The sequence below is a fragment of the Ixodes scapularis genome, unplaced genomic scaffold (assembly GCF_016920785.2).
Source record: "Ixodes scapularis isolate PalLabHiFi unplaced genomic scaffold, ASM1692078v2 PGA_scaffold4__175_contigs__length_147842914, whole genome shotgun sequence".
NCBI lineage: Eukaryota > Metazoa > Arthropoda > Arachnida > Ixodida > Ixodidae > Ixodes > Ixodes scapularis.
The window spans coordinates 146,720,293-146,746,108 of record NW_024609879.1 but is presented as its reverse complement, the minus strand read 5'-3'; the positions used below and the strand labels follow the sequence as shown (position 1 = coordinate 146,746,108).

The following is a 25,816-nucleotide window of genomic DNA, read 5'->3' as shown; positions in this document are numbered from 1 at the left end:
ACTTGCGGTGCTAAACCACTAGAGCTAAACCAAGTGTTAGGTAGAGTTCATCCTGAGTCACTGTTAGTAGTGCTAACTCCAATAACTCGAGGCTACACTTTTTGCGGCTTCACTTAATCTGAAAACTTAGCCTAAAAACATTTCACCTAAAAATTAAAAATTATTAAAAAAGGAGGTTTTCCTCGTGTGGAATGCCCACTAGAAGTAATTATGACAGTGTTAAGAGAAAAGAACACTTTAATTAACCCTTTTAAGTACGGACAAATATCGAAAGGAGGTTTTCCATGTGCCCCACTGCTGTATAAAACGAAAAATAAATGTACATGCTCTCAAACAACACCATAAAAAACAAACCAAAACAAAAATAATTAGCTTGGAATTGAAGTAGTGCTACTCTTTATCCAACTATAGTCACTGACAGTTTATCCAACTATAGTCACTGACAGCAGGGCGTGGCGAGTCCCACGCATCTCATTGTCGCTCCGCATCCAATGAGGTCGCTGCATTCACCAACAGTAACACCAAAGGACAAATCGCAAAGCGAGGAGCGTGAACGTAAAAGCCATGCCATGCGTTTTTCAAGCCTTCAGTGCTTATACCGTATTAAAATGCAAAATACATTGTGCAAATGTTGGAGGAGCACACCCTGAACACGGCTTTCTTTGTGCCTTAAGAATCCTTGCACGCCATATTAGAGGAAAGTACCAATAACTTACCTGAAACCCACTCCAAAAATAAAAAAAAAAGATGAAAAGAAATGGGCACGAGAGACGCTTCTCACCTGGGCCCCCTCGCCCGTGTACATGCAGCAGACGACGCTGTCCAGCAGATTGATGTCCAACTTCTGGGAGAAGTCGAGCAGACGTGATGCCTGTTCGGACAGCGCATTCATGCTGCCGTTCACTGCAAAGTCCAAACAACGCCGTTGCAATGTTAACAGGTAACCCTCTTAACCCATCACATTTTTTTTCTTCACAATAATAGAGTACGAAGTTTTATTTCAAATTAACGAATTGCACAAAAATTTAAGGAAGCGTTCACTTGGCCTCCAGATGTCGTTTGTTGTTCTCACTGGTGCTCCTCGGCCATCAGATGCGTCGACTAAGCAACTGTTCACCGTGCGGTACCGCCGGAAACATTCAGGAAGAAGGAGACCAACAACACAGAATCTGGAGGCCGAGTAAATGTTTCCTTCAATTTTCGTACAAATTGCCCATTTTGAATAAGTTTCCAATTCACCAGAGAGGTGGTATGAGTCGTCAATGGAAAAGGTGCGAGTATGTATCGCTTTCCCATAAAAGTTTCCCTATTCCTTCATCAGCTAAAGTGGACTCCTGCATTGATGCCATGTGGCCATGCCACCTTTCCCTGAGAGCATGCAGACATCAAATTTTGTTTGATTATTTTTTTTAGGGCAATCGAGCCCTTTCCCGGTGAAAATACAAAACAAACAACTAAATAACCCGCAAGAGAAATATTAGTAGCACTACCATCTGCTGAAGAGCGCACAATCCAAGCTCTGAAACTGAAACATGAGCCAGACTCACGGTTGGGCTTTCTGGTCCGTATTGAACCACACGAGAGGAACTCGCAATTAATAGTCAAGGGTGTGAACACAGCCGAACGATATGCCTCGGCAGATGAAATCTAATGGCCCCAGTAGGACCCTTAAGGGGAAGCTGAAGTCTGTATATGAGCAAAGACACTTAAATAAACTCCATTTGGCCCTCAGGATCACAAATATCGATTATTTTTTAATTTGGTGCACGGAGGTTGCAGGAAATCCCTTTTAAAGTACCGCTGAAGTTCCTCCTTCCCGGGGCATGACGTCATAAAAGGAGTTTTCCGAATCTCCGCTCTCGCACATCTTCAGCGCCTTTCAAAGCTATGCACGCACACTCTCGTTATTTTCAAAAATATCAAAAAAAGACATCACCACTGGTGTCAGTGTGGGGGATACTTGACGAGCTTGCAATTGCACGCACTGCCTGCACGAGCGACACACGCTTGGCGGCTGAGGCACCCTTCTATGGCAAGATGACTGGTTGGAGTTTTTTCGTGTTTTCTTGCGTTTAGTTACATCTTCAGGGAAAACAAATGTGATATTCAGATTCATGGGATAAGAATACCCTAGAATTCACCTCTAACTCGTCTTTTTCAAGAACCTCTTAAGCTTCCCTTTAGCCCTTCGAGTGCAGCGCCCGAGTATACTCCGGCGCGCTTCCCTGCACACTCCCTGCCGCGCCCGAGTATGCTCGTTTCGGGTTTTCAATGTACTCTCTGCCTTCCCTGGCTAAACTCGGGCCGACAATATTCTTCTGAACAGGAAGCGCCATCTATGGATAATCAATTGAATCAATGTTTTGAGTGGTGGTTTCGCCTCGACGGAACGTGGAGATTTTTGTAAAGGCGACTTCCGTATGCGTTTCCGCGTCAACGTTCTTTTCCAATGGCAAACGCATGTGCTTCGACTTCGCGCTCCTTGTTGGATGCTGAAATACAGGAACTTCTAATAAATTCTGAATCTGATGACAGTGAAACCGAGTGTACTTTGGAAAGTGACGAAAGCGACGACGACTCGACGCCACCTGAGAGGCTACTTAAAAAGAAAAAAAACTCGACGACACTGGCTACAAGTGGACTACAGGTGACCTCGCTCCCATTCTTCACAACTTTTACTCGTCGTCTTCCGAGATTAAAAAGAACATATTTCTTAAATAAATGTACACATTGAAGCATGTAAACATATTATTACCCCCAAAATAAATTATTTGCAGTGAAAAAAAAAAAAAAAACTTGGCACAGGGGGACCGCTGGGCCAAAAAAACCCAGCACTTGAAGAATTAAGGATTGCTAAATTACTTATTGAATTCACCTACGATAATGCATTCACGTTGCCGTTTGCCAGAACGTAGAAACAATGTTGTTGCTACATCAGTTAGCTCCAATGTAACTTGACAATGCATCTATGCTGCCATTCAGTACAGTGACAAAGCAATGCAAATGCTACCATAGTTAGCGTAATTAGCGTGACTGGGAAGGAATACCTCAGAGGACAGTGTTCTGCGCGGCCAACATATACACACCGCAGTTAAGCATAAAGTCTCTAATTTTTCAACTTAATTGCATTACAAGGTAATACGGCTAGATTTTTTCTGATGTTGCTAATAGGACCTACTTTTGAAGCTGAACATCACTGATGGCATAAAGATTACAACATCTCTCAAAACTTTACAAACCTAGTATTTCACACAGTTAAAAAAAGAAAAGAAAACTGTTGCTCCTTGTTTGGTGGGCTTGCTAACAAAGCTGTGGCAGCCATTCTAGGTAAAAATCTCTCCAAAATTTTAAAATTAAAATATGTAGGCTATTTTGGAATATCATCTCACTCTCAAATTTTTGCCAAATTGAAGAATGAAATGGAAATTCCCAAGTTAATTTACATGCACCCCACATGAAACAAAATGGTAAAGTGTAAGCGTAAAGTGTAACGTTAATGTTTATGAAAAAATTAACGTCATACATTGTTGTTCTCAGCATGACATTTCTCCACATCAAGACAAGCACAACGAAGCATCAGCCTACTCTTTTCTTCTTTAACCACCACCAGATGGCCTATTGCACCATGTCTGACGAAAGTTTGAAATCCCCTGCTTTGTTGGTGGAACCTTTGCATGTAGAAACCCTCTGCAGAGCAGTAGTCTTCCTTGAAAACCAACATCACTTTAACAAACCGATGCCATTAATCGCAGCTTCTCAGAAAACTGACCGATCATTTTATTTCCTAGTGTTCAAGTTTGACGAAAACTAGCAACGGTATTTGGTGGCCATCGACTGGGCATGGAAAACTCTGGACACGCAATAATTTCTAGACTTCCCAAGATCACTAGTTCGACACTCAAGGCCTTAGCACCGACCAACCCAATGTCTATTCTAAGTTAATAGTACACCAAGACATAAACAAAAAGGCCAGTTCACTGAGCAAGTTTACAGTCCACAATGAACTGTGCACAGTTTAAAGGCATCAGGAAAAAAGGAAGACAATAATGTAGGTGATCGTATTTCTACCTTTACATATAGTTTACCTTGTCTATCATGCAGTGACGAACACAAAAAACTATGACTGAATGCACAATGAATGCATGAGTACCTTAGACCGATTCACTTACTATGTCACATTTTCTTACAACGTAATTTAAGTAGCAAATCTGCGAAACTTGGGATTCGAGATAACCTACTGTCACTCGAGAGACTACATCCCTTATCCTTGGGCTTCTATTTCCGGCAGTGACAGTAACACAGTAATACACATTTTCTGCTACATCAACTCGCTCATGTAATTTTTGAGTTAACATTACGAAAGTTGTTGCACCACTCAAAATTAATTCACACGATATATAAAACTATATCCCCTTCCCAAAACCAAAATAAAACTAGCCAAATAAAAATTGTTAGTTCTACGAAAATTTTGAATTGATATGGCTTCTCGCAGCTGCTTGCCGCACGGCGACCGACAGAATTTAATTGTTTGATGGATTGCGCAATTTCGTAGAAAAAAAATGTTACGAACAAAAAACAAATATATGACAAATGGAACGCCATGCACACATCTTTCGACACTGAAAGGCACGCACGACATTTTGTTTGTCTCGTATGTTTGTTCTTTCCTTGTAACTTGGAGCAATCCATACCGTGGTGCATTTAGCATGGAAGTATCATATTTTCCTATGTATAAGTCGCGTTTTGTTGCTTTCTTTTTGTGTTTTTTTTTTTTTTTTTACAATTTTTGTTGGTGTGTTTTATATGATGGTGCACCTTATATTAACGTCTTTTTACGAGCATGGACCTTAACTACAGAAGTTTGCCACGGGGATTACATTTCTCACTCGATTCGTCAACGAGAACATTGAAACTTGGTCTTGCTTGCGCATATATGGCGATAGTGACACATGTATGCGGGCTTTTCAATGCAGCTCTGCCGCACCAACCGTACAACCGTGTGCCGTAAAATACCGGGCAAGCGCCCACTCGAAATTTAAAGATATTCGCGAAAAAATGGGGGATGGGCGCTTGTCCGGTCATCAATTTTACATATAAATGTACTGTGCATATTTTCTCAGATCTTTAAAATTTGGGTATGGGCGGATGCGCGGTATTCTATGGTAGGTGCCGCTTTAGACTGAAAAATATGGTACTGTTAAGGCTTGTTCACACTCTAGCGTTTGCTTGGGACCAAGTTTTGTCATCTCTTCCAACGAAAGAAGACACTGGCACCATCTACGACGGGACCCCAGAGTTGCATTTCACCAGAGCGAAGGTTTTTACGGTATCTGCGAGGCCAAACGTAGGCACTACCTATAAGAAGTGGTCGTTAAAAACATTGTGAAAAAGTTTTTTTTAAAAAAGAGAAGAGGAAATATATGGAAACTGGAAGTGTTCCACGAATAACCAACAGATGACGCCCGTTTCTGTCGCCGCAAGAGGTTTTAAGGCACACGGACGAATAACCAACAGATGGCGCCAGTTTCTCTCGCCGCAAGATTTTTTAAGGCACACGGTCGTAAGCTGTCGCAAGTAGGGATGCCGCGAACTTTTTTCGAATCGAAGTTTCGATGATCGAATCAAGCGGTTCGAAAGGTTCGAAAGATTTTGATTTTTCGAATTGTCTATATCGTAAAATTCGACGGAGGTCGAATTTTCGAACTTGTTAAGCTAAGAAGTTCGACGCTTTTCGAACCGTCGAACTTATTACGCTAAAAAATTCAATCTTTTTCGAACTTTCGAACTTATTGCGCTGCAAGGTTCGATGCTTGTCGAACTTTCGAACTTGACTGACCAAAAAATTCGATTAATTTCGAACTTTCGAACTTATTTATCAAGAAAATTCGAAAAGTTTCGAACTTTCGAATTCTGAAAAGTCAGAAGTTCGACGAACTTCGAACTTTTAGGGTAAAAGTTCGACGTTCGTCGAACTTCGAAAGACCGGCGGACGGTTTCATTTGATTTCAAGTAGTGGGGTACATTCGTAATTTTTTTTTCTCGAACTTTTACACGCGGTGCTGCGTTTCTTACGAAAGACAATGTCATTTATTTCAATGTTCTGGCATGCTTAGGTTTAAAGAAATAAATCCCCGAAGGGGCGAGGACGGACGACGGGTTTTTGACGATTATCGTTTGTGCCAGATTTGAAGCACGCTGCAGCCGGAGCTATTTATGGTAGATATGTTATACTTTTTTAAGAATGATCTATGTATAGCCTAGGTAAGTGCCGTCTTAAGATGTGATTGTTGTTATTCAACGCGAGTTTCGAAGAAATGTCCAAACATGTATCTGCATGCAATTATGACCTAAACTTGATATTTATTTTCGTCTAAGTTGTTTGAGGTATCGCATTTAAATTAACACCACAGACAGTACATATCATTGCCATCTGCAGAATACAAAATAATATATTTATTGTTTTTTCACGTTAAGGAATAAATTAACTCATTGCAGAAGATTTCTAGTAGTGTTCAAGTTCAGCACGTCATTAAAAGAAAACGTTTTTTTTTTTTTCGCTTCACGTTCCTGGGACGTGTTTCTTTTAGCCTGTACACATTTTAATAAAAGAAACTTGTTTCGAAGTTCTGAACCTCTGAATATGCAAGAATAGAACACTTCCGACGAATTCTTGATAGTTTTCTTTTTCTCCTGCTTTTTATTCCCGCATTTATTCTTTTTTTTTTCTTTTGTTACTATCGGCACAGGTGTTTAGGTCGAAAAGACATAGCTTTGAACTTCCGAACCACTATACTCCGTTTCATACTTCATATGCAACGCTGTCAAAGCTACTGGCGCGAGCGCGTGGCTTTGTCCATGGTTTCGTCCGCGCGAGCACGCGCGCAAATGATCAACCAGATCAAGCCTCATGCTCGCGCCAGTAGCTTTGACAGCGTTGTACGCCAAGTGTGAAACAGAGTATAAGCATGTGACGAGCAGTGCCTTCTGACAACGAGTTTCTAACAATGACCATCTATGCAACCTTTTATGCAGTGAAGAGCGACATATGCATAAATAATTTCAGATTAAAATAAGCTCGACCACGCCCTCTTTCCCCGTATTGTTTTCTTAAACAGTCCGAAATACCTGCAAGAGGAAAAAAGAGGCTAAAGCCCCCCCCCCCCCCCCCCCCGCTACCCTCTTTCCCGCCGTTTTTCCTCTTCCGCGATTCCTCCGTCCCAGAAAATAAACCTCCAGGACAATTATAAACTTCACCGGATCGGATTACTACCAGCGTGCAAGGGGTGACGAGGTAGTTTGCCAGGTCGCTTCAAGGTTTTTCTGAGCCTCAACCTCCTGCTCGCCCCTGGCCGTTTCGAACTGGATGAGTCTCGTAAAACAGTGTGTTCGTGCAATATCACTACTGCGTGATGCAGGTTAAAGACCCCCCCCCCCCCCGGGGCTGGCGGTCACAATTCTGCGCTGGCAAATATTCTAGCACGTCCGGGACACTCGTGTCTCATTTAATTGCCTGACCAACTTCGCAGAATCTAGATATCACACCCTAACTTTTCTAAACTTGATTTTGTGAAAACCAGTGAGTCGTGAAAACGTTATTTGAAACTGAAACTGTAGAAAAACTTGAAAATCGGACTTCAAACTTTGAAAACTTGGATTAGAAAAAAATTCAAAATCTTCGAAGGTTTTTTTTTTTTTTTTTTTTTTTTAATTTAGCGTTAAAAGAGAATCGAAACTTTCGAACTTTTCGAACTTTATGCCAAAAGAAATTCGAAATTTTCGAATTGTTCGAACTTTATGTCTATAAAAATTCGAAGCGTTCGAAGTTTTCGAATTTTTTTTACAAAGAATTTCGAAATCTTCGAATTTATCGAACCTGAAGTAAAAAAATATTCGAAATATTCGAATTCGAAATTTTAGAAACCGTGAAAGCTTCGAAATTTTCGAATTCGAAACTCCGCTGTGGACAAAAGTTGCGAATTTTTCGAAATCGAACCTCGGTCGGTACGAAAATATCGAAATTTTTCGAAATCGAACCTCAGTTCGCTTTGCAAATATCGAAACCTTTCGAAATCAAACCTAGGGTGGTTCGCGACATCCCTAGTCGCAAGTGTGTGAACCAGCATTTAGACGTGTAGCAGGTCTGAAAGGGGCACTGACACCCCAAAGGTTGTATTTTTTTTTTATCGTCTAAAACAATGAAAGTTGTAATCATAGACACGCAAAAAAAAAAAAAAATAACGCATCGAAAAAAAAAAAAGAAAAAAATACAAACTTCTCCACGTGCGCGCCCGCCTTTTTATTTTTGGCGCCTTTTCTTTCCCGCTCCTCTCCTCCTCGCTTCTTTTGATTAGTAACATCAAAAATCATGAAATTTGGAAGCTTTGTAGGTGACATTTCTACAACATTTAATAACGGTAATCGTAAAACATGTTTTTTAACGCAACGGCGAACGCACTATGGCCCATCTTTTCAAAATACCAAAAATCTGAGTCCGGTGTGATGTCGCCTCCTGGATTTGTATCCTCCCTCGGAAAACGTGGAGACGCTCGAAGCACATAGCAGAGGATGATCGGTGAGTCGGGAAATCGGACAAAGTAGTCTTTTTTAGGTGCCCGACGACCTCTCAGACTTCGAAAGGGAAATCGTCAAACAGTCAAAACAACTGGGTTTGGTGTCTGTGTATCGTAGTTTCGGCTGTGACTCCTCTGGGGCAACCTCTCAGACGTCAAGCGTCGTCTGGTCACTGCGATAGGCAGGCGGGACGGCACGCACAAAATAAAGCCTTTTTTTACTTCACAAATACTGAATTCCCAAGTTCCGAATTTTGAGGATAATGTCCCGGTATAGTTTTCAATTGTTTCGGATAATAAAAAAAAAAAAAAGTGATTTTGATGTGTCAGTGCCCCTTGAAGGAACGTGTGGAATTGAGACAGGTAAAATACTGTGGAAACGCTCGCCATTAACGTTTCCCAAACTTGGGAATTCTGTGAACCATACGTCAAGCGCCCGAGTCGACCGGACAAGCGCCCATGTCTAGATTAACCCAGTTTCCGGCAAAAGTGGGGTGGGTGCTTTTTCCCCGGTATTTTATGGTAGTTCTCCTCACCTAGTTACGAAATTTAGTTTGAAAATCGTCACACTTACCAGGCGTCCCAAACGGTGTTACCGGCTGCTTCATCCCATCCACTTGTACAGACATCAAAAAGATACCAGTTTACCTGGAATAGCCGGAAAATGCAGACGACCAGCAATGCTGGAGTTTCTTTACACACAAAAGACCAGTGTCCGAAATCCTAGCACCCAGCGATAAAATAATCTCAAATGCAGGCTCTTGTGAAGAGAGGGACTGCCCATAAAACACAAGACTTTCGCTTTTTACAGCACTCTTGGCATAGGTGCTGTTCTTGGAACTTTGTGATCATGCATTTCTGAAGTTTTTTTACTACGGTATATACAAAGGTTTCTAAAAGAAAAAAAAGACTTGCAGAAAAGCACAGCCCCTCCATGTGTCAAAAGCAGTGCAAGGTGCGTCGATGCACGTGCAATGTGCAGCCCTTGAAAAGATCATGGCAGCACAGCGCAGCACTGAGCCAGATTTTGGATGCCATGTTCTTCACAAAAGTGGTGTGTGGCATGTGTCTCGAGCGTTTTTGCAACAATGGCACTTTTCCCATGGCAGAGGGGCTTTAACTATGCTGTGTCATGGCATCAGCATAAACAAACGGCGCCCACTTTCGTTCCACTTGCTCCAAGCTGCGGTTCAGTTCGTCGACACTCCCAGCCACCGAAATCCCACTCGAAAGGCCCGAGAATCAAGAAAACCACAAAATATGTCCTCCCCGGCCGGCCGAGAACTGCTGTTTCAGACGAAAGCACATCTGTGCACAAAGAAGGGACAGTTGTGCACACGGAATACCGAAATTTGAAAGCCTAGACTCGAGGAAACGCACGCCAAAGGAGTCTAACATAAGGGACGCCGCAAGAAGTCGGCAGAGCATGGAAGCAATAACAAGCACATCGCAAGTGTCAACGAGTCATTTGCTGCATTAGGAAACTTCAATGAACGAAAACACCATGTTGTGACAAGCATGTCATTCAAAGTGCGCCAGTTGTGCTGGTTCGTGGCTGCAGCGCTCCGCAGGTGCAAACAGCTTTTCGTTCCCGAGATCTGGTTTGCTCAAAACTGCGTCTTAGAATTTACCGAGTGTGCCAAAGGAACTTAATCAGACATCATACTGAAGAAAGCTCGAGAAAAAGGAATTTAATAGACAAAAGGCGACTGCACTGCTCCACTCTGCTGGCTGCGGAGTGGACGGCTGTAGTTTCTAATATGGGGTTTTCATTGTACAGAAAAGAGGCCATCGTAGAAACAAGATTGCAGCAATGCCTTAAAACCTTGTTTGTTTGTTTTTTTTTGCTTCCAAAAAATTTTTTTTTTTCTTTTAGAACGATTATACACTAGTTTGCCTGTGCATTAACTCTCGTTTCGTTAATCAGACATACCTGGCAAACGCTTCGATTCACACCGACCTAGACTTCATACGCGTCCGAAACTTCTTGCCGCATTCTCTACCGCGATGACTCATTACGTCAACGCGCAGGCACGGCCTCAAAGCAAAGAAACATACCAAACGAAGAAGGCAAATCCAGATCACAACTTAACAACAATAGGGAACGAATGGTGGCATCTAAGAAGACGAGAATCCCCGCGGCACCTGAGGTTACGTAAAAACAGACCTCGGCGACATTTAGAATGGGGGTTCGGAAAAGAGTTACATAGCCGATCGACGGTCGGCGCAGATGTTGCCAAGACATACGTAACGACCGAGATCGCTACATCGCGAATGAAAGCTTGCTTGTAAACAATCGACAAGGTTTGTAGGGCAGACAGGTGTGCACTGCTGGGTTCGCGTCGCGACGGCTAGCTAGCACGTTCATTCTCTCGGTACGTTTTGTTTTGTTGAACGCTAGTTGCATAGTTTGAATTAAAGATACTAGCAACGCTACGTAACATAGGGTATCTGGCCTCCTGTTCCGTTTTTTGACGGCCAACGAACCCTAATTTTGCTTTTGTTGTTTTCCTTGCTGTCCACCCACATCAAAAGCCTCCAAACAACGCGAAAGAGGACCCAGTTAGACATAGTCCTGGGGTAAAGAAGATGCAACGTAAGTAGGTACCATGGAGGAAAAATAAAAATAAAAAAAATCGAAATCTCACACGTTATTAGCAGCGGCGTGCCAATTCGTCGGAAATGGTGACGCGAGCATTGTTCGAGGAAATGCTCCTCAGCTTCAAATCTTCCAGCGGGAGTTCACACACGAGAAGTGATGGACACTCGGTTAGGATGATTTTTGATCCTTCCGAAATTGACTCGTGCAGCGAGGTAACAACAAAATACCGCGTTTTGGAATGCACCAAGAGTTAGTTTTGTCGCTAGCCCAACGGTCGCTGAAACGTGCGAATTTTGTTTGGCGAGCGTCGCGTTGGCGTAGGTTTTGTTGGTTTTAGGGGTTCGTTTCAATCGTGAACGGAAACATAAAAGGGCAGATATTTTCGAGAAGGGTAGTGAGCCACGCTTACGGGCGACTGCACGATTTTGGGACTTTACACAGCGGTAGGACACAGGGGAGAAATAAGAGAGCATCGTTTGGAACTACTCACGTTTTCCGTTTTCCAGTTTCGGAGATGAGTTTTCCCTCAATTTCTAACGAAAAACACAGACCCCGTTGCGTTATATGGAGATCGTAATTTCGGTTTCTTTTGAAAGGGACCTCCGTTTTTTTTTCTTGATTTTTTTCCTTTCACGCCAAGTACAGCTTCACATCAACCACGCTCTTATTCGGTGACTGTGAGGGACCACGCACAATTATTGTACCTCCCCTAACCGGTTGGAACTGGTTCGGCGTTCGCGACGCTCGGCAGTCTTCGGCTCCGAACCGATGTACACAAAGAAATTTTCTCCAATTTTACAAAATTATGTTCATAAAAAAGTTTGTTACATTAAAATTACAAAATTTTAAATACCATCGTTAGCATGTTTGAGTAAGGGTTCAGGTTTTGAGTGCAAAATGAAACCATCGGAAATTTCCGTCGGACGCTGCGGCGCTCGGTGGCTAGTGGGTAAGCCCGCCGCCAGGATTGCAGGTGCTGTCATCTGTCGTTGCGGCACTCTAGGACAAAAAGAAAAATCACCGCGACTGCGTAGAAATTCGCCGATTTTTTTTTTTAGAATATACTTGTGGGTTGCTTAGGTTGTCAGGGCAGCTTTCCACGCGATTGTCAATAGCGCGCTTTTGACTGGATTAGGCGAGTTCTTTATCTTTGGCGCGAATGGAAAAGTTTGGCGATAATAAATTGAAGCAGACAAAAATAACGCGCGCACTTTTGACTTCCGTCAAAACACTAAACGGTTCTGAAAACGTAAGGAAAAAAAAAAATGAAATGTGGCATACTGTTGTTTTGGGCCGCGTTAGCTTATCTTTCCTCGTGATAACCTACGTATACTTTGTAACAAATCAAATAAAAAATTACACAATTGTTTCTTTTATTATTATTATTATTATAATTATATATATTCAATGCAGCTAATCGGTTCTGGTAGGAACCGGTACTGGCGTGTACATCTTACTTTATGGGTTTGCTGAATTGCTGAACAGAAAGCGTTGAACGTATTGGTTGAACGCGTAGGAGGACTGTGGAAGAATAATGCATGCCCACACATGCATGCCACATGCTTTGCACAATACTTCTCGGAACCTGCCGTTATTCAATCGCACGCTATTATTCAAAGAATAACAATTAAAACACAGAACATAGATAACCTACACGCGCCAATGTACCAGTAGGTGGACACGGTGGAGTGGACACCGAAAAACGTCATTATACGAAAAACGTATAATGAGAAAAAAATGCAAACAAAAAAATCATGATGTTTCTAGCTGTGTGTTTTACAACGCAAGACGTTCATGGATTTTTTTTAATTGTTTCATACGTTTTAATTGCTGAAGAATGTCGCCAGAAAGTAACTACAGTGTTGTTTAAAATCATGGGTGCGAAATATTCCAATTCGGAACTGGAACCTGGTGCAGCCTGAGCCTAGAACCACCTAGAACAGCCAACGCACTTGGGAGCATCTTGTGTTCACCGAATTCCTTGTTCCTTGTTTTGAATGCACACAATTTAAAAATACACGCTTCGAAATACGAGTAAGTAGGTTTTCAGGTTAACGTTATTTCGAAACAAATCTAGTCGATTTTAGCAGTTAGCGGAGAAAACGTGGCGACAAGCATGGCAGTCAGCAACACTGAAAATTTGTTATTTGCGCTTTATTTGTTTATTTTCTGCACATGTTCGCAGCTGACTTTGAGATCTTGTTTACTTCTCGGCTCGTTTCTGTCCGACGCTCCAAAAATGGGGATTTTCGCAAGTTGTTTCAAGGGCTCCAACGACGATGTCCCTTCTAGCACCGGACCAGACGCCGTAAGCGGAATACTATTTTTGTTCTTAATATTGATGACGCTCGGTATCAGTGTCCCCAAGTTGAGGGCGTAGTACCTCGACCACCCGAGCGTGAAGTGATATAAACGGTGTGCTGCAGATGCGTTGCTAATTTTCGGTGCTGTCAGCTAGCACCTCAATCTGCCAACACGAGAAGATTAGTCGCGTAATAGTGCTTCGGTTTCTGCGTTTTACCCGTCTTAAACTGGGCTGAACAAACATGACCACTGACAGCTAGTCATGGTGTTGTGCATGCCGACGTCTTCAGAGTACCACCTGCACACTGCAACAACTGTCGACGCGTCGCGTTAGTGATAGTTGGGTTAGCAGCTGGAATCATATCGGCCCATCTCTACCACATTGGTGATCTGCCGCACAACGGAACGTGTTATCGTGCAACCAGGCGATACACAAGCACCTCGACAGCCTTGCTCTCGTTAGCGCAGCATGACTTTTGTCCCGGCAGAAGTTGTGAAAATGATAGTATTTATTGCACTTCAAATTTTGTGGTGCCGCTCGGTGTGCAGGTGAGGAGGGAAAGGCACGCGCCCATACACATATTGTGCCCCTCTCACCAACCGGACGGCCCTATGAGGACTAGTCTAGACAAAAAAGAAAAGGAAAACACGCATGCGCGCACACACAAACCCTCGTCACCGTCACAGTAGTACACAGGATCAGTGACAGTCTCGACAGCGCAGTGCCATGCGAACTCGTACAGCTGGACTTTACGGAGGCCTTCGACAAAGTTGACCACACCCTTTTAGGGAAGAGCGTGCCGGTTTTCAGGATCAAATTCTAGTTCGGCTATCAGACTTCATTTGTATACTACAACGGCACATCCTAACAACCCCAATCTGTCATATCTGCAATCCCACAAGGCAGCGTTCTTGGTCTTGCACTTTTCTTTATCAATGATCGCATACCCCCTACAAACTCAACTCCTGTGCTTATATGCCGGTGACCTCACACTTGTTAAATCGATAAGGCAACCAAAGATTATGATCACCAGCAGGACCTTGACGGGGCACACAAACCTCCGTAGACAAATTACCCCTCAGTGCACGCCTCAAAATCTAAACCTGCAAGTACTTCACAACCCAGAGGAAGGTGCCATGCCCACTTCCCCTCTTGAGGATCAACGACCAAGTTATCAACCGCAGCAGTGACAACAACAACATATTTAGAGTTACTCTGGACACCCGGTTAACCTTCTCAAATCATGTTCATTCCATTGCATCGCATTCCCGCCGTTTGCTGGGGTTCGTACAAAATATCTGCAAAGGCCTAGGACCGATTGTGATGGCAGAACTCTACACCCCCCTTGTTCTGCCCATCTTTGAATATTGTTCACCGACCTGGTTCCCTCGATCCACATCAACACAAGAAATTCAGGAGCGGATCCAGCGGAAAGCCGCATGCAGAGTTTCCTGACCCCTTGTCTGCAACCAGGAGACATCTTGATGAGCCAGCTACTACAGGATTGACAATCCGCACTACCGGGAGATAAATGGCCACCCCGAGACTTTTAGCAACTATCATTGGGCCAAGAATATGCCAAGATGATCACGTGAGCACAGTACGACGCAGGAACCACCGTACCTGTCCAACTGGAGCCCCTACTCGCAAAAACTGAGCGCCACGCAGGCTCATTCGTGCCTTGTCCACGCTGTACAACTTGTCGTTCATTCCCAACAAGAGTTGTCAGCATGCCCCTTAGCGAGACCTGAAATACTGGAACTTTGTCGCGAAGCTGGAGTACACCTACGATCACACGCGTAACCCTGCCACATCTCTCACGATGCATCGCTGCCCCACCCTTCATTATACCTGTGTATATTAATTGTTAACATAATTACCCCCACTAGACGAGCCTCACAGGCATTATTGTACGGGCTACCTGCCTTTCTGCGACACCAGTGCTCGCGAGTAGAAATAAATACCAATACCAAAGTGCAGTAGCTGGCAAGTTTCAATCAATATCGAAGGGTCGTACTCAAGTTTGGTAGCTAAAGGCCATTTGCAGAACTATCCGACCACCAAAGAGCATGCTGGTAGTTCATGTTACGCACACAGCTCGTGCCCACTTTTGCTGTAGCACAGTTTCGAAGTAAATAACCAGATATGCACATGCTAACTACAGTACAGTAAATAGACTAACCGTAATAAATGTTTTGTGCAATTTTTTTCTTTTTTTTGAAAGGTGTTTTTTGTTGGATACTTGGTTTGAAGATTCGTGGATGGGAAACCCAAGAAGCAAGCAGCTCCTTTTGTAAGAACCCTAGCTCAAACCGGGAATCGGGAAAGCGGTGGATATACTGTACGATTGGGGTGTTCTACCGTAGAGCATGTACACCAACGCTTCAATCTCACTTTGGGCGGTCTGCAAAAATCGGTTTCTCGACATGTTGCGCCGAGTTTCACTACAGAGTTGCGGCTTAGTGGTGCGCGCATGGAGTTTAAATATGAACGGATGAACTTGCCTCATTCCAGAAAAGAAGAACCTGTTTCAAACAGTCTGCGGCATCATTTTCTGGGTGATGCAGACGGTGCTGACGGATGGCGGATGTTTCGAAGGCGCACGGGGCACACCGATTCGGGTTTTGATAGCAGACGATCTAGCAAAAGTTTTTCGATGCACGCGCCATCTGTCGGCGTCTCCGAAACCACGAACGCTGTCTGCGTGGCTCAGGAAATGGCGCCGCCGTAGATTGCCCGAAACAGGCTCTTCTTTTTTCTTTCTCGGACGAGGCAGGTCTATCTGTTGATAGTTTTAACTTTATGCGTGCACCGCCTGGCCGCACCTCTGTAGTAAATTCCAGCGCGATAAAATTTGAGAAACCGATTTTTGCCAACCGTCTAAAGTGGGATCGAAGCGTTAGTGTGCATGCTGTACTGTCACAGACAACATGGGCCGAAACAGTCCTTCAAGCTCCTTTGGTGTACCTTCCAGATTCGGAAAGCTGTAGTTAAAAGGACCGGAATGCGAAGTTGAGGTCTCGTCCTTCAAAGTCTTTGACAAATCAAGATGCAGTAGAGCTCGTGGGGACCGCAGGCACAGAAAGAGGCCGGATGGGACGTTTCGGCTGGAGTAATCAACCAGAGCAAGTCCTATTGGCATTTGCCCGAGCAGCCTTAGCCGACGGTCTCTCCGCCATCCAGACGGCGCAACTGGGAATAAAAAATACAAACAAACAAAAAAGAAAACACAAAAGAAAAAGTATCGTTCCCATGGCACCCGGGTGCGCACTCTTTCCGCTCGCAGCGTCTGCTCCAACCCCGACAGACGCTGGCTCGAACACCGTGCCGGAAATCTCTCCTCTTCAACGCATTCATAAAACTGTTATTGCCTCCGTGTCCAAGCAGCTCGCGCAGCGCAGGAGCCAAGTTCTACGTGGCTGGAGCACCCGGAAAACGACTTTAAATACATCTCGCATAAAGGAGCATGGGGAACCGGGCCCAGGACAGGCCGCCATTAACCGCACATTAGGGAGCCATCTGGTGACGCTGCTGTGCCGTGGCTGGTTATTGGTTCTCCAAAAAAAAGTTCCCTTTTTTTTCTTCCCTCAACCATCTTATTTTTAGAGATTTTCGAACGCTTTTGCTGGAACACCCTGTGTATCTTACACCGTGGGCTGGAGCTAGGCATCCGTGCCTGATGGACGCCGCCATTGCAGGTCCTCAAGCGACAACAAATGGCAGAAGCAGCCGAGAAGCGGCTGAAGGAACAAGAGTCCAGAGGCGTCAAGGACCCGGAAAAGCTGAGGCGCCAGCAGCAGAGGCAGGCCGAGCTTGACAAGGAGCTTGGAGCTGCCGAAAGAAGTCCAAATGATGCCAACTTACGGGTGAGCCGTAATAACCAGAATATTTCCCTAAAATCTTCACCCAATTTGCTCTCGATTTTAGGTGGGCTATCTCTCGGGATGTCACAGTAAGCTTGTTTGCATGGCTGCTTGTTAGGTGACCATCACCATAAGTGTTTGTGCAGTCAGGAAACATTCAAATTCGCTGCATAGTTTAGGGACAGTTACCGGTTCTGCTCTCAATTGGAGCAGTGTAATGGAATCCTCTAGTCAAGCATTTTGTAAATGAAGCAAGTGGTGGTTTTCATTTGCCTCCTGCACAAGCTCCAACATCTAGTTTTATTTTGAAAATATCCGAAGTTAAAAAGTTTTAAAACGCCCATGACGGCTTGTGAGGCAACCGCCGTTTTCGAATTTTGTCTCATTTCACGACTTTCACAGGACTAGAATTTCAAAATGCCAATTTTCTAGTTTTCATTTTTGACTTTTGTATTAGCATGTATCGAGTGTGATCATGTATATTAGAAATAAGGGTAGTTCTGCGGACGAGCTACTGTTTTTTTTTTCTTACTTAAGTGTTTTTGTGGAGGACCACCAATCTGGAGATCATTGAGATTGTTTGGGCACTTGAATAAAAATTATGAGTATTAATGCTGTAGTGTTGCAGGTTCAGATAAGCAGGACAGGCCACTCCTACAAAGCTCTCCAGCTGCCATGATTGGTGGTTTTCTCTCCACTTGCCTTCTCTCCAGCATTTCCTCTGCTAGAGTGGACCACTTTGTGGGAGGAGTTTGTCCTGCTATTTTTAACCTGCAACAAGTATAGTTTCATACTTGTATAAAACACAAAGACTCCCTTAGCACACTATCAGGGGTAGCGTTCATTCTACTGCGTGTCCCAAATATCGGCCAGGCTCTTTAAATCGACCGCAAAAATTGGTTTCTTAACCTATCACGTTCTGATTTTGTATAGCGTTGGCCACAGGTTGTGCATTTTTTCTTGTAAAATTTGCAAAGAGTGAACTTACCTGAGGAAAAAGTGAAAAAAGAAAAAGGCTTAACTCCTACGGAAACGCAGCAAAGCCACTTATGGAAACGCAGCGAAGCCACCGATCTTCAAAGCAGAGGGCGCAACCTGGTGGCCAACGCCGTACAAAATCGGAACGCAATAGGTTAAGAAACCGATTTTTGCGGCCGATTTAAAGAGCCTGGCCGCTATCTAAGACACGGGGTAGTTTTCCACAAGGCTCGAGCTATTATGCGAACTTTTGGTAAAAACTGCAGTCATTACGAGTTCCCTTAGTATGTAACCTGTGATGCCAGCAGGAGACAATATAGCAACAGTTTGAATGTTGACCAGATATTTATTTATTCTTTTTGTCTTTTCTTCCAGTGGCAAGTCACGTGAGCTCTGCCATGAGCCTTCGGTAATATCAAACCAAGGTAAAAAAAAAAAACGAAAACACCCGGTTGTTTGAAGAGTTGTTTCCGTGTGCTCACTGCCTGCGATTTATTTATTCAAGATAATTGTTGCTCTGTACACCAATATAACAATAAACAGAACTGTAATTTCAGCCAGTCTCAATCAATTTATGTGGAACAACTACTGCACAAAGGCTCAGGGCCCGTTTTGGAACATAACTCCGCTGAACCAGACTTTGTTAAATGTCGGGCACGACGCAGTATTAGCAGGAAACAAAATGTGAGGTCAATGCTACACGCGAAATCACGTAACACTCTCGGAACATTAAATTAATTCGACAATGCTCTCCCGGTCTCGAACACGGGGGTCGACAAAAACACGCTGTGTTGACGTCAAACGAAGTGACACATGTGAACTTATGTACAAAAACAAACAAAAAAACAATGAAATGTGCATTTCTTTTTTTTGTCTTCTCGAGTGTTGAAACAGATTTCAAAACATTTTAACACCAAACTTGACCTTATGTATGTGAAAAAAATAAAAAAAAAAGGATGATGCATGTATGGGGGCCTAAAATAATGAAAACTACAAATATGTATGTACAGACTGAATGAAATGTGCTTAACCGCAGCGTTAAAAGTGTGCGTGCTAGGGCAAGCGTGCGGTGCTACGATGACGAGCCAGAAAGGCGTCGCGTCAACGTTGTGGCAACGTCGAACCAACGTCACGCTGGCTTTGACAAGGTGTCAGTGGGTGGAAAAAACATGGAAAACCGGGCTTCACGTATGTACAGACACGCCATCTCTTGGAAGTGACACGAGGAAGGAAAAAAAAATCACAGTCTACAAGTGGGGCGGCAACAGGCCACCCACAAACAAAGACAATACAGGGATTGGGGACCCCCGCTTGCACAAGTGGGGACAGATGTGCCCTCCCCCATAAAAAGTGCACCTGTAAGATTCTTCAACAAACACTTTGCATAGGTTCGAACAAAAACATCTACTAGCTAACACACCAAGCCAGCAAAACGACTAACCAGCGGCTAACCACAAACGGGGTCCGACCGTTTCGAATTCTCATTTCGGACCGACGGAGGCGCGAGGAAGTTGGAACGACGGAACAGGCGTCGCAACTTTAAATGCATCCCATTTGTTTTACTTAGGTTTTTCGAGAGGTCTGGAGCAGAAGGTAATACAACGCCACATTTTGGCAGGCTAAAGACCCGTACCGGACTTAAAATGCGACGCCAACGTTAATTCAATGTTATCCCAACGTCGGTTCAATGTTGCACCAACAGTGCTGTTTGTGTGACCTAGACCCCTTTCGCTTCGCAGCACTTGCTCGGCACTTGGAACATCAGTACCTGCAGCCGAATGGTAAATAGCTTATAGCCGCCGGTAGGCACCCCAAGCTTTATGCTGACGCAACTTCGAAACAATGTTGCGTTACCATCGTTCCAATATTAGCCGAGTGTGAATTCGACCCAGTCCACGGGATTGGGGCCGACCAGTATAAACCGAATATGCGCCTCTCCTTGGACACTGGCTTGGCAGCCACATATCTATGGGCGTTTATTCGTGTCTCGAATTGCGCGAGCAACCTGGAACATTTCTGCCGAAACGTCGTCGTTGCACCCCCTTTCGTTCCAGACCTTTTGTGAAGCGAGCTTGCAGTTCTGTCCCCCTTAACAAGGCGCCAACAAAATTTGCTAGCAAACGATAATTCTTGCGCCCCGGGGCCTCTGCGTACGAGACCGCTGCTTTCCAACTAACTAGAAGCCTTGTCGCGTTTGGGGAAGAAACCCCGACGCTTTGCGGCGCCCCCCCGAAATGTTGGACCCAAACACGTCGGACCCTCTCTGTACAAGGCTCGAGAAAACTCAACGCTCGATCGCCATGACGCTCTTTGGTAGGGTCTTTGCACCCCCCCCCCCCCCCCCCCTTCCCCTCCCCGATAGACATCTGCATGTACATAACCGTCATCACAATGCTCGCTCTGGTTGCTCGGGTGTATAAATGCTCTCCCCGCACGTAAGGTGTGCCGCCCGAGATTGGGTTCACAACGGCTGCCGGCTCTTCGTCGGAACCGCTTTGATCACAGTTTCCCTCTCGCACCGCGAGGCAAGGAGTTCGCGCGCAGGTCGTGTCGAGCCGCAGCCAGCCACTGAAGCAGGACTACACACTTAACAGGCAGAAAATCTACAGTGCTATCATATGTACAGAGATACTTTGGAAAAAAAACGTGGGTGCGGCATTTTTGCAGCCTCTCCTTTCTGGAGTCGGTTAGAGATCCCGCCGCGTCGTAAAAAGAAAGGAAAAGAAAGACTACTTCCGTTTTCGTCTCTGATAATCGGGATCGCGGCGTCGTAAAAGATACGAGCGAGGCTTCTCGCAATTGCATCGAGCAACAATGGAATCGAGCGTCGCACCCCGCTCCCGGCGCTAACAGTTCCCTTCTCCGGAATCCGGCGCACCCAAAATAAAGAGGCGAGGAAAAATAAATGCTTCTAGTCGAAACGCGGACGTCTTCTTTCCCAGTTGGACGCGACGGTGTTTAAATCTCGTTTTGAACAACTGGTAACAAAACGACTTCTTCGAAGTGATCTGCAGCAAAGAATCGCAGCTTGCGCCCACCAAACGATACTTTATAGACGAAATCTGTGAGTATGTACAACCAGAACACTCGGTGCGCTGCACATGTAACAGGTGGCTGCAAAAAGTGTGGAAGTTTCGGAACTGCAAACTTGACAGTCATGCAAGAAACTCTATACGCAAAAGGGAACTGCTAGCTTGACGAAAACTTTGCCTTTATGCATTGACCCGTGCAGAACGGAGGAGGAATACGTTCCGTTATTTGGTTGGCTTTTGTATGTACAAACAGCAAAGCCATAATCTCATCTCCGAGTTGCTTCCGGTTGGAAAAGTAAAGAGTCTAGCAACAGCGTCGCCGAGACGCAGCGCGAAAATACCGGCAACAACGCCTTCGTCTCTTGTAAGCAACGAGGGGAATCCTTTCACGATCAGTATTTTAGTAAATGCCTTCCGTGAGACTTCGAGTGGCTTAACAGAAAGGAAGTCTGAGCGACTTCGAGTTACTCGATGCAAATGAAGTGGACGAGACGAAGCGAATTGATGCAAATGAAGTCGGTGAAAAATGAAGTGATGACTGAGACACCAATTGGAATTTCGTCTCGAAGGTGCATCTCGTCCCCTTGGATGCTCTTGAGGAAGTTCGAAAGCAAACTATCCGGTCAAATGCGGCCTACGAAAATGGGAGCAAGTCTCCCCAACAAAACTCTCGAGGAGCTTGTGCCTTTTAGGAACTGCTGTGTCTCGCAGCGACAAAGTTCCGTCACTCTTTCGACTGTTCAAGTGAACATATTACAAAAAGAAAGGTCCACTTGCCAAACAAGACATCTTCTATGACATAAGTCCAGAAGTTCTATGAAGACGGAATATAATTTTCCTCCCGTAAACTTTAACAGCAATAGGAACATGTTGCCACTCGCTACCGGGCACCCACTGCCATCGCGTCGTGTAAACAAGTAATATTGTTGACAAATTTTGGCCACGCTCGAAATACAAACATAACAGAGCTCCAGTATGTACCATACCCGTGACAATAACAGAACACTACAATAGCCACCCGGGTGCAAGGCCATCGCATATGGCATCAACCTTGGCTCCAACAAAAGCCCGTCGTGGCATCCGAAGATTAGGAATAGCAACGCATGCTAAGGTGAACAACACATTTGTACTGCTTTCGAGTGTTAACAGCTGGCAAACTCTTGGCTCCAACTCGTTAATACCGTCGGGTACAGTGCAACTAGAACCAAACACTATGTGCTCATTCGAAGAAAAAATTCTCGTGATAAAAACACAAGGGGCACTTAAGAAAGCCAAAAACCATTGGCAAAATTTAGATACAGTAGAGGACGAAAACAAAAGGGTGGATGTTATGCCGTTTGTTAAGCCAGAAACAAGTCTGGGAACCATTTTCTTAGTACCAAAACCGGGAAAAAAAAAGTTAAGCATGGGCATATTACTGGCCGTGTGACGCATAACTCGTGACGACGACGCACGTCTGAAGTTTCAACATTCCCAATACTTTGCAATATACTCAATGTTGCACGTTGCATGATAATAAGCCAACGGTACGGAAACGCTTCGGGGATGTCGTTTGACTAACAAGACCATGTGGCATTTTACATCTTTTGGGATGTTCCGGTACCGCCAGACAATGGCTCATTGTTTTGCAGGGTGGTTTAAAGCGGACTAGCCAGACCCTGAAAGCAGCATACAAATCTGTTCATCCCCTGCATTGTTCCGCAATTTACAATAGAGCTGTCTTCTGCCGTCTAACCAGAGTTTGCATATCGGCAAGGATTGCTACGAGCATTATATTACTCTGCACTTCGACACTCAAAGGTGGACACAACATCCATGATGTCATCAACCCCAAACAGATGCAAGTGTCAAGAAGTTGAGAAATGATAGTGCATTGTCTGCTTATAAACAAGCAATAACATCTTTTCGAATTCTGTTTCAATGTGCAACCTCATTGCTTCTTTGAAACATACACTGCCCTGCCACTTCTATCGCAGTGTCAAATCGGGGGGCACGTTGCGCTCTGGAAATGTTATTTCTTTCTATTGTATCTCCAGATTATACCCCCTGAAAATAAACTGCTCTGTGATGCCTAGCTTCCATAATGAATCCTCCTTTAAAACTTCTTTTGGAAATCTCCATCATCTCTTTTCCCACTGTACAACATCATCATTACTCCATCTGGGAGATGACTAAACTCTCCCACTGCTAACCTCTGGAGGTGGTAAGCTCTACTGTTACTCTCTTGAGCACCTTCCAGAGCACTGTCCCCTCTTTGCACCATCATATAGACCTCCATGAAACTCTCTCTAGAGCTGTACCCTGGTACCCTTTCTTTCCACTGTACAATCAACACACCACAGCCTCGCCGAAGAAGGACTAAACTCTCCCAATAACACCCACAGAAGGGCCAACAACCACCCTTGTTTCTCCATTCCCTTTCCACTGTACAATGTCCCCATTACACCCTCTTCAGAGAGGGAGTCATAGGTCCCATTACAGCCCCTCTCAAGCAAGAGTCAACCTCCTTTGTAACTTTCATCTCTTTCCACTGTACAATCCCCTTATAAAACCCTCAAGACAAAAGTCACCCTCCCTTATTACTCCCTCCTCTTTCCACTCGTTACACCCTCTTCAGAAAAGGGACTTAAGCTCTCCCATTGCACCCGTCTCCAGGAAGAGCCAATCTCCCTTATTACTCTCTCCGAATCCTCTTGGAGTGCCTCGTAGACACCTCGCTGGGGGCTCCTCCCCCGGGTTGCTGCCCCCTCCTGACGACCTGCACTTGGGACTGGGCCGTCACTTGCAGCTGGATGGCAGACGTGTTCAGCTTCTCCGAGAGCAGCAGCTCCCTCAGACCCGCCATCTTCTGACTGGAGAGTGTGACAGAAGGCTCCCCTCCGCCGTTACGACTATCCGCCTTCTAAATGGGTTTCAGAAAATGGGAAAAGAGGACAGTATCACAACCACGCTTTGCCTTTGCAGCTCTACGCTGTCCTATCCCAGAGATAACCCATGCACATTCGCAAGTGCAGCACTGCCATTTTGATGCTTTTGCATTAGCCAATTTATAAAGCAGGGAGGGATGAATAATTCATAATGGCAATATACTCTGTATTGGGCAGTCACTTGTGCCATCTGGCCTGGGTGGATAAACGGATGGTAGTGGCTAAACTCGCTGTAGTAGCTTGTGTCACCTTGCCTCAACGTTATTAGACCACTCAGTTGGGAAACTGCCATAGAGACTGCTTTAAAAAAGTGGCCCCAATTTGTCCTCGAGCACCGGGCTAATGACGAACACAACGCCACCATTTCTCCCGCAGCGGCCATTTGAGGAACCGTACGTTACTTCTATTTTGGCGTTAATCGGCCATTTTGGCGCCCAAACAGGTACAGTGGAAGAGGTTACAGGGGTGCCACCCCCGTCCCCCCAGCGGACGCACCGCGTCTTACTACCGAGGTTAAAATTCACCTAGGTCGGGACGTGCTACCTGAAAGCACTGCTGAGGCATGGTTGTATAAAAACAATATTAATTGTGCCGCAAAACCTTGCAAACTAAAGATTTTAAAAACATCACGTGCCCTTCATTTTGTACTAAACTCCAATAAATTTCATACAAAAAGAGTCTTTTCCGTTTGTTTTTATGCAAAAACAGGCTTTCTAAAAGCTCAAAGTGACCACAGTAGAGACAAATGATAAAGAGTGGCGCTGTTGTCGTATTTAGCTCGGTCTCGGTGGACGCCAGCGGCCCAGGTTTCGGCAGCGAGTCTCCCAACTGAGTGTTTTAGTAACGCTGCCTTGCCTAGAACCTTCGACTCTTTTAAATATTGCCCCACCTAGCCTAGAAACATTTCCTTTCCATCTTTGTGATTGAATCGGATTCCGGACTTCGTCGGCTTCCCCTTTGTTATCACAGAACTTTGGATTCTGGATCTAGCCAGTTGGCTCATCTGCTATTGCCACCCATGGTTGCTAAACCAGCTTTTGAAGCGTGCTCACTTACAAACCTGTGCAGTTGTTGACGGGCTGGTATGCCACCCAAGGCATGTCGACGGTAGAGTCAAATATTATTATAAGATACTATGGAACTGACCCAGCTGCAAAAGCCACTTCCTTCTATAAGGTTAGCCTCAAAGGTAGAATGTGCAAAACCAAAAGAGGCCTACTGCATGGTGGAGCATGCATCCGAGTGACATACACAATGCAATTGAAACAAAAGAGAATGGACTTTAGCCTACTCCTATAACCGGGCGTTTTCACGGGAAAGGCATCAGCTATAAATACATTCGCCTACCCTGGAAATGCTATACAAAGATGGAAAAATGGGCCTAGTCTTAAATGTGGTTCCACCAGCGAACAACAGCACAACAGCAGCCCAAGCTAAAGTTTCACAACAGCCCAAGCTTAAGTTTCTGCTGGAGACCCAATTTTCATCGATTTAACTAATTCCTAGAAGTTTCAATATGGGCAGCCATAGTACCGACAC

At 44.7% G+C, this 25,816-nt stretch overlaps 3 protein-coding genes across 4 annotated transcripts in view; 1 reads left to right on the top strand and 2 right to left on the bottom strand.

The window, feature by feature from the left end:
- The window catches only part of LOC8029842 (exportin-1), a 52,269-nt gene extending 40,208 nt beyond the window's left edge, over positions 1-12,061 (bottom strand). Inside the window, exons 1-3 of one of the 2 annotated variants that reach the window (XR_005797949.2) lie at positions 11,663-11,885; positions 9,145-9,218; positions 782-903 (exon numbers count right to left, since the gene is read on the bottom strand). Coding sequence is in view for 1 of the 2 variants with exons in the window: in XM_029966788.3 (XP_029822648.1) it covers positions 782-903; positions 9,145-9,199 (177 nt within the window). In the remaining variant the exon portion in view is untranslated. Of the gene's footprint in view, positions 1-781; positions 904-9,144; positions 9,219-11,662 lie in introns of both variants that reach the window. The other variant, XM_029966788.3, reaches the window with a different exon arrangement.
- Positions 12,062-13,322: 1,261 nt separating this feature from the next.
- LOC8029841 (small VCP/p97-interacting protein) lies at positions 13,323-18,874 on the top strand. Its single transcript, XM_002407819.5, has 3 exons — positions 13,323-13,480; positions 17,176-17,343; positions 18,694-18,874. Exons 1-3 carry the CDS (start codon positions 13,412-13,414, stop codon positions 18,706-18,708), a joined length of 252 nt encoding a protein of 83 aa, XP_002407863.3. The 5' UTR covers positions 13,323-13,411; the 3' UTR covers positions 18,709-18,874.
- Positions 18,875-21,815: 2,941 nt separating this feature from the next.
- Positions 21,816-25,816, bottom strand: part of LOC8029839 (menin) — a 30,222-nt gene continuing 26,221 nt past the window's right edge. The window contains exon 8 of the mRNA XM_029966790.4: positions 21,816-24,252. Within this exon, the coding sequence (XP_029822650.2) occupies positions 24,025-24,252 (228 nt within the window). The 3' untranslated portion in view covers positions 21,816-24,024. The remainder of the gene's footprint in view (positions 24,253-25,816) is intronic.